At 38.6% G+C, this 9,562-nt stretch overlaps 1 protein-coding gene across 1 annotated transcript in view; it reads left to right on the forward strand.

Annotated features, from left to right (window-relative positions):
* Positions 1-5,850: 5,850 nt before the first annotated feature.
* The window catches only part of ZNF536 (zinc finger protein 536), a 193,733-nt gene continuing 190,021 nt past the window's right edge, over positions 5,851-9,562 (forward strand). Inside the window, exon 1 of the mRNA XM_026059867.1 lies at positions 5,851-8,026. Within this exon, the coding sequence (XP_025915652.1) occupies positions 5,857-8,026 (2,170 nt within the window). The 5' untranslated portion in view covers positions 5,851-5,856. The remainder of the gene's footprint in view (positions 8,027-9,562) is intronic.

A 9,562-nucleotide genomic window follows, 5' to 3' on the forward strand; every position in this document is an offset into this window, starting at 1 on the left:
GACCTTGTTGTTTAAACACATGAGCTTGTAAAGCATTACTTTGCTTACTGAACTGTAAATCTTTTAACTAACCTTATCTAAACTATAATAACGACACAACAGAGTTTTTAAAATGACTATTTTCTCTACAGTAGTGAAGAGGGAAATGTGTCAGTGTGTGTGTCCAGTAGGAATGAGCAGGTGTAACTGAGAGCTGAATTTGGTCCAGTCTGTTTACAAAGATAACAGGTGTATGTATGCATATATATGTATATAGATATGTGTGTATGTATGTGTGTGTATATATTTGTATTTAAACTATTTTTATTCTATTTGCTGTCTACCTTTTTCTCTGATTCCAGCAGAAGGAAACCAAGCTTCTCGTATTACATTAATGTAGTTGTGATGGCAGGCATTTCTGGTGTAATAATTGGTTTTAAATTCCAGTAATCCATTTCGAATAGTTAAATAAAATCTGTGTGTTCTATTGAAATGGCTAAAATCAGAATTTTGGTTATTGATATCACGGGAAATGGTCTTGAGGGCAAACTTGTGAGTGAAATCAAAATAACTATTAGTATCATCAAAGAGATCTGAATGTCTCATTGTACCTTTCTGTGAGAGATGAGAGAGTATTTTAATAATATATGTATCCAGTTGTGAATTTCATAAGCTAGGAGTACTCATCATAAAAACAGGAAACTGTACATCCTGCATAGTAAATGGCTGTCTTCTAATGGTTTTGTCAGCTTCTTATTCTGGAGTCACTCCTGCTCTGTCCTGTCCAATATAAAATAAGCTGTTTTGTAGTATATGCATACGTAGCAGGGTGAGAATTTGGCTTTCTAGCTGGAGAGGTTCACTTGTGCAAGAGCTGAGGGTTCTTCTAGGTTAGGAAGGCCAGCCTGTGAGCAACTCGTGTTACCATCTTGGTTTGCAAGCATACTCTGTGGGGTGCTAGATCTTGGAGGATAGAGTCTTTGCAAAATATGAGAGATAATTAAAGGTGAAAAATTTTACTATGTAAGTTTCAACAAGCATATTTTGAATTTTTTAATGATCTTGAATTTGTTTAGCAGTTGAGTTTGCAAACAAATATTAACATTATGCTTCTATCCCCAGCGCAAGTGATGGCAAAACTTTGTATTTTCTTTGTAAGAGAGATCAGAATCACAAAAATAACGTAGAATTGAAACCTAGGAAGTTTATCATTCAGGAGATGACTCTAAGTGGTCCTGAGTGTCTGCTCCTTTTTTATCAAATAGAAGAATGGAGAAATTACAAGTGTTCTAGTAATTTTAAAATTTTAGGCAGAAATAGCACTCTATCACATTCTGTACAAATGTATTATGTATGAACCGAACAGATGTTATTTTTCCATATGGAAAATTCTCACTTTTCAGGTAAAAGTTGAAACCTAAAATATTTTGGGCAAAAACTTTGAGATGTAGCATGAAAACTATGATGTAGACTGGGACCTTCATAGAGGTTTAGGTGCCTTCGATTCCAAACTGACCATTTGAGCCAGGCTATGTTACTGAGCTTCAACTTCCATGAAAGTTCGTAATCCAGCTTTCCCTCTTTCTGCTCCCTGCAGTACTCTGTGGGAATTGCAGCATAGTCTGTTTGCAGATCCTGGCCTATAGAGGACTTTGAAGATAAGAAGCACTCCAACTACCGCTCTCACAAAGCATTCTAATACCACTCATAAATTGACATTTCCAGATTGTTTTATTTTTGAATGCATGGTGTTTTGGGTTGGGGAGGCAGGCAGGGAAGAGCTTAATAAAGTAAGTTGTGAAAAATACCTGTTTTGTCAAAACAATCATTATAAAGTGGTTATCTGTCCAAAGGTAATTATCAGGTTAATTTCAGTGAGCTCTGTTTAGTAATTTTTAATGATTTGAGCATTTGGGTTTTGGTGACTAACTGTGCAGAAGGGGTAGGGTAAAATTGCGTATCTGGCCAATGTGAAGAGGATGGTGTCACCAATAGGGAAGTCTATGGGGAGGCAGAAAGGCTGCACAGCTGTGATCATGTCTGTAATATAGAAGTTCCCCTTGTACCTCATGGGTGTTGTGGAGGGTGGTCAGACTGCGAGAGAGGGCTGTACCCTGCGGGGGAGGCCATGCAATAACTACCATGACTTCTCTCTCTGGATCTGGGGCAGGAGGTTGGGGAGCTGGAGAGGAGCCACAGCAGAGCTGGGGACCTTGAACTGTGAGGCCTGAAGCAAAGAGAGCAGGAGCTAGAGGCTAACTGGGGAATGAAAGCCCCTTAGCCCACCTGGTGGTATATCCCTGACTGGTCATAGATGTAGACAGGGATGATGGATAAAGAGGGAGAGAATGAAATTGCTAATTTTTTTAGAGAAATTAGGCAAATTAGATTGGGTTATCTAATTCATAGTGGAATGATGGATGAGGAGGAGTTTTATTTCTGTCTTGCATGTGGATACAAGATGAGATTTTGGTAGGTTTTGCTGTGAATGGGCTGAAGAATCCTGAGAGTCTGATTTACCTGAGAGCTGAACAGTAGCAGTGTCCCTGTGTTCCTAAATGCAGTAACTTGGAATTGCAGAAGGAGAAATGTTGCAGAGCAGTACTGAATGCTGTGATTATACTCCGCAATAGAATGAGGTAGAAGTGGGGAAAAAAGGAGACAATTCAGAGCGAGAGGCAGGGGACAGGACTAAAACAAGCTGGGGCAGGTGCGGGTAAGAATATACTTTAAGCGAAGAACTGTAGCATTTTGAGGTTATGGTTGCTGGATCCTAGAAGTTCAACAACTGATTAGAATACGTGGTACTTAGAGACTGTGTTATTTCTCACTAAACAAAGGCTTTGCTGACCTTTCTGCATATTTCATCAAAAATGTATAAAATTTCCAAAGCCAAAAGATGTTAATGGGTCAGACTCCCCAGAATTGATTCAAAATTATTACTTTTTAAATGAAAAATTATGATTTTGGTCTTCCTTTTAATTTTTTTCAACTCTTTCTGTCTTATACATGTCTGTCTGTGTGGGAGATGGAAAATAGCAAAAAAATTTTTTTTAAATTATCATGTTCCAATTATGGCTGCTGCTGTTACTTTACTAAAGTTATCTTTGAAAAAAAGCCACATAATAACTTAAAATCTTAACCACAAACCACCTTTCCCCCTCCCCTCCCCCCGAACCATAATAACCAAATAAGCATCAGTTGGAACCTATGGTTAAGGTTAAACATCAGAATTAAAAAACTCCACTGGGATCTGCCAGCATTTCCAAACTTCGATAGAGCATAAAATACTAAAATTAACTATCCAAACCTTCCTGTGTATGTAAAGGCACAAGTTCCTGTTGAGGTTAACTGAATAAATGAAATTTAGACTGTATYTATCAAGCTGTTAAGAGAGTAATGCCAATCTACAATCTCTTTTCCAAGCCCTACTAAATACATCTGTGTATCTTTATATGCAAAGTATTTCTTGACTTTTTATGTTATTATTTGCCAACATGCCTTGTTTAACCATGGTAAGGAGAAATAACACCTGTGATATGTGAAATCCAGACAGAAAATAGATTCTGTTTTGGGGGGATTTTTTTGAGGAAGTGGATAGATCTTCAGAACCTCGTTCAATTTCAGATAATGACAAGCTCAGCAACTAAAATTCTGTCCCATGTTTAGCTAATCCTTTTGAGCATGAAGTTTGGTTTGTTTCAAAAACTAAGCAAACTTTCAAAAAATGTTCAAAATGTATTTTCATGTACCCACATTTTGAATGATCGTGGTCTGTTGCACAGAAACCTTGCATGGAAACCAGAAATGTTGTGTGTTTACTATATAGTTTTGGATGAATACCTGGCTTGAATGTGTTTCCCTACCTATGAAACTCATGACACTGCAAGTTAAACTTAATGTGCAGTCCTATAGATTATAGGTGTCTTTTCCTTTTATATACTTCTATATCTCATTAATATATTTATGGTAACACTGACAGCATGTAAGTAATGGGTCCCCAAAGTGAAACCTGAATCTGAATGCTGTTGAACTTTGAAAAAGATCTGCTTTACATCTGAGCAAAATTTTGTGGCTCATGTTCATCTTTAATACACATGAATGTACACTTCCCCCTTTTTTCTTACAAGATCTGCATTGTATCACAACCTCAATCATCCTGTCGAGGACCAACTAGGTCTCCTCTTGGAGACCACACATGCTTCTTTTAGGCCCTGATTCTGCAAATACTTAAGCATGTGTGGAACTTTGCTTTCAAGAGTCGTCCTTTGAAGTCTACTGGACTACTCCCATGAGCACAATTACATTCATTTTGAGTATGTGCCAGATTTGGGCCTCAAATTGTCTAGCAAGTGGCCACTATGAAGCGGTGTGAGGAATGGTGTCCACCTGGAGTGTGTATGCAGGCTTTGTAGAAGGCATAGTGAGTAAATGCTTTTGTCCAAACCAAATAGAAAGTTGACCAGATTAATTATTTAATAAGTTATAGAATTCAGTAATTTTAGTAGTGAATAAAGTGTCAAATCAGTCCACTGAACAACACAGATCTTAATTATGTTCTAATATAACATTATAGCTCCATATTGCTTGAGAGTTATTAATGTAAAACTTTGTATTTTAAATAGAATTTTATAGATACATTATTTCTGTATAGAGTAGAGAAGTGGCAAGGATAGAAGATTATTGTGGACAATTATGCAGACCAGCACAGAGCACTTGTGTTTAACAAACAGCTTTGAATTCTAATTTTCTGCAATATACATAGTGTAGGTACAATTTGTAGTCATTACTGTGTATTAGGAAAGTTATTAAAATTCTTAAACTTGTTGAGGCTTTCCAYAACACCTTCCCTGGATTTTAATTGATTTTATCTAGTTCCATAAGAGAGCTCTTTAAAACAAATCAAAGTGCCTTAAATCACATGTCTTACCTATCGAAGGACAGAGATATTCCTCTATAATCTGGCAAGTTTTCCTAAGAACTGAAATCTGAAGGCTCTCAACGACGAATTAAAAGACTTGGCAGAAGATAATTTATGTGCTTTTGATGGGCTCAGTTTCAAAATGACAAAATAACAATGTTTTGTAACAGAAGGGTTAAATCTTAATCTCAGAGGTTTACAAAGCTGCTAGTCGCAGTCTCCTTAAAATTTAATATACCTCGTTAATGCTTACTTGCAAACACTGAAGGATTTTTATGATTATAATCATGTGTTACAGCACCTAGTACTGTTTCTAAGCAGCATACTAATCAGCTTAATGAGATATTACTGCACTTTTTGTTGACTAAAGCAAAATCCCTTTTATTGTTCTAAAGCTTGTCCTTTACTTTATTTTTTCCCAAAACATTATCTTGTTTTATTGTACACCAGTAAATATCATACCATCATTTTTTTGTCAAATCATAAAACTATCTTTCTCATTGTAGAATGTGTAATATATTGAATATGGTTAATGGAACTGAAAGTTATAAATGGATTTCTATTCTTGTTTTTTGCTGGCTTTTCTAATGGAAATGGGAGAGATGCATAACATTTCTTTTTCTATAAATTTAGAAATGTAAACAGGTGCAATTTCACAAGACAGACAAGGGAGATGGTAAAAGCTTGTGCCCCTTCTGTAATAATTAGATTTTGAAATTGTGACATATTTTTAAATAGTAATTAATGGTTATTGGTAAACCTACAGAATGATGAAAGCACGTATATGATCACAATTGTATAGCACAGTTGGCATTTAATACACTTTTTATTGTTTTACACTAATTCCTTTGCATTATTATGAGTAGGTAAAACATAAAATGCAAATTGTATGTCCATGATTCAATGCTTGTAACTCTTTCACAGTCTGAATGTAAAATATCTTCTGACTTTCAGAGATGGAGGAAGCTAGTTTGTGCCTTGGTGTTTCTTCAGCTGTGCCAGAAGCTGACGCCCATCTCAATAGCACCATACTCAATGGACAGTATTCAATGAGCCAGAAGCTGCATCAGATCACTTCCCAGCTCAGCCATGCCTTTCCTGAGCTCCAGAACAGGCAGAATCCGGAGGAGAAAGCGTCAGTGCCGCTAGAAGACAAAAGCCACATGTCGATAGCAAACCAGCCCATCAGCAGTCAGATGGCATTGTTAGCAAACCAGCTCAACAGAGAGGTTGACACCAGTTTGAATGGACGTGTGGATCTGCAGCAGTTCTTAAATGGACAAAACCTTGGGATTATGTCTCAGATGAGTGATATAGAGGATGATGCCAGGAAAAACAGAAAGTACCCATGTCCCCTCTGTGGGAAACGCTTTCGATTTAACAGCATCCTGTCGCTACACATGCGCACTCATACTGGAGAGAAACCGTTTAAGTGTCCATACTGTGACCACAGAGCAGCTCAGAAAGGCAACCTGAAGATTCATCTGCGCACTCATAAGCTTGGAAACCTTGGCAAAGGTCGTGGAAGAGTCCGAGAAGAAAACAGACTTTTACATGAGCTGGAGGAGAGAGCAATTCTTCGGGACAAACAGATGAAAAGCAGCCTCTTGCAGCCACGACCTGATGTGAAAGCACAGCAGCATACCCAGCCAATGCCTCTCGCAAACTGTAACTTGTCTGTGCCAGCTAATCACAGCACACCTGATATTTCAAACCCTGTTCCCTCTCCAAAGCCAGTCAGTGTCCAGGAAGAAGTAGTTGCTCAGACAGCTGGGTTCAGGTGCACATTTTGCAAAGGCAAGTTTAAGAAGCGTGAAGAGCTGGAAAGGCACATAAGGATCCTGCACAAGCCTTACAAGTGCACCTTGTGTGACTTTGCTGCCTCGCAGGAGGAGGAGCTGATCAGCCATGTGGAGAAGGCTCACATAACTGCGGAGTCAGCACAGGGCCAGGGCTCCAACGGGAATGGGGAGCAATCCACCAATGAGTTTCGTTGTGAGGTGTGTGGTCAAGTGTTCAGCCAAGCCTGGTTCCTAAAAGGCCACATGAGAAAGCACAAGGATTCCTTTGAACACTGCTGTCAGATCTGTGGGAGGCGATTCAAAGAGCCTTGGTTTCTTAAAAATCACATGAAAGTTCACCTGAACAAGTTATCTGTGAAGAACAAATCTCCTAATGATCCCGAAGTACCTGTCTCCATTGGCAGTATGTCCCAGGAAGCTCATGCAAACTTATATTCAAGATATCTATCATGTTTGCAGAGTGGGTTTCTTCCTCCAGACAAAGCAAGTTTAAGTGAACAAAATCAAATCTATAACAAAGGAGATATGCCCATGAAAGAGAAAGAAGTCTTGGGGAAACTCCTTTCACCCATTTCTGGCATTGGCCACAGTATTGCTGAAGGGGATAAACATTCTTTATTGGGCTGTCTTAATCTGGTGCCTCCTCTGAAATCCAGCTGTATAGAAAGGTTACAAGCTGCTGCCAAAGCAGCAGAGATGGATCCAGTAAACAGCTATCAGGCCTGGCAGCTTATGGCAAGGGGAATGGCCATGGAACATGGCTTTTTGTCTAAAGAGCAGCAGATACAGCGCAGCCATGAAGACACTTTGGCAAATGCTGGAGTTATGTTTGATAAGGAGAAGCGGGAGTATGTGTTAGTAGGAGCAGATGGCTCTAAGCAGAAAATGCCTGCTGATTTGGTTCACAGCACTAAAATGGGCAATCAGAGAGACTTGCCAAACAAACTAGACCCTTTAGAAGGCAGTAGAGATTTTTTGTCACATGGTATGAACCAGGGACTCGATTACAACTTACAAAGTCATGGAAACGTAAAAGAAAAGCCAACTGAATGCCCTGACTGCGGAAGGGTTTTTAGAACATATCACCAAGTGGTCGTTCACTCCAGGGTCCACAAAAGAGACAGGAAAGGAGAAGACGAAATAATTCAAGGTAGTCTTGATGAGCGACGTGGGTCTGGAAGCGATCAAGAGTCTCAGTCTGTCAGCAGGTCAACAACACCGGGTTCCTCTAACATTACTGAAGAAAGTGGAGTAGGTGGGGGTCTTTCGCAGACAGGGAGTGCCCAGGAGGACAGTCCACATCCTTCCTCACCCTCCTCTTCAGGTATGCTAACTTCTCCTTCCGTTTCTACACTGAAAACTTAGTAGCTATATTTGAAATCACAGCAGCAGAGTAGTTTTTGTATTCTCTTGTTAGGTCATTTTCGAACAGTCCACAGAGACGTGGTGTTATATGCCAGAACATCTGTGTTTGGGTTCCGTCAGTTCCTTTGAGGTTAATTCTCATTTCACCCCTTTTTTCCCCTCCAAGGGCAGTTTTTCTAGCCTTTTAGCTGTCACTTCAGCCAAGCCACAGGCAGCAGTGTGCAGGGTCTGTGCATTCACCAGTGCGAATGTTGTTTTCAGGGCCTTTCGCTCCAGGTTTTTGAAGGTTTTTTTTATCCCCTCCTCTTCTATTCATGGTGTCTCTCTTGCAGATCTTTCTGTTTGCTCCATGTAGAAGGGTGATGCAAGATTACTTCTTTGAGCTGTAGTTGAAAGGAGTATGATTAATAAACAATGTGTTGGCTAACCTCTCTGATTGCCCTTATTCCTACAACCAGATCAATTACTTAGCTGAGATATGTACTTGTACCTGGCCACTGGACTGATTAGAGAGAGTTTCAAAAAATATAAATTACTAACTTTCTGACAATCTTTTAACTTATGCGCACGTTTTAACATGTATGAAGCCTTCGGCTTAATCCACATCTATTTGAAAGTACAGGAAAAATAGAAATCAGATTGAAACATTTTAATTGCATTGTATGTCATGTTAACTTGCTGTGTATAAAATAGCAAAGCAGATAGTATTTCATTGGAGATGTCTATAAAATATTGAGCTTCCTGGTACAATTTTTAAAGTTACTAGCCTATGACTGCTGAAATAAAATCTCCAAGTAATATCAGGTAAGATTTCTGGCTTCATCTATATTTCCAAAGTCACTTACTAATGGATAGTAAATTGAAAGTTATATCTTCAGCCCTTTATAAAGAAAGCACCTCACTAATACTGTAATCATTCTGCAAGCCTAACAACAGAGGAAATCATGCCATAACAAATACTCTGTTACTAATGGCAACATTGATTTCTGCAATCAGCCATTAAGTCTAGAAAATGAAAGACAGTTTGAGGTACCTTAAGGCATTACATTGCCCACTGTTAAAGAGCTGGTAGCAGGCTGTTGAGGGTAATTCTTTTTAGTTTTTTTTTCCCCCAGTTTCGATAAATATTTTAGTATTGGAGGCAATTCACTGTTACAGTTATTAAGTATGTGCCAGTTTATTTTTGTTGTTCTTGTCATGCTCCAGTATACTCTACTTCTGAGGCCAAATTAATATAAAAATAAAGTGTTAGTTTGCTGGCTTATTACAAACCAGTAAAGAAATTGTTAAGACACATAAATCTGCCCTCCACATTCCACAGATTCCTATAGCACTTAATGCTGTTGTTTAAATACCCATGAAACACACTGTCTACTCTTAGAGTCATAGCCTCGTTTACAATTTATTACTGGTGAGACACATTAGAAAATTCTATGTAGGAACAAGGGTAACAGGCAAGAGCTAATTTCATACTATATATARTTGTTCAGATTTT

The sequence above is a fragment of the Apteryx rowi genome, unplaced genomic scaffold (genome assembly GCF_003343035.1).
Source record: "Apteryx rowi isolate R43461 unplaced genomic scaffold, aptRow1 scaffold_1, whole genome shotgun sequence".
Lineage (NCBI taxonomy): Eukaryota > Metazoa > Chordata > Aves > Apterygiformes > Apterygidae > Apteryx > Apteryx rowi.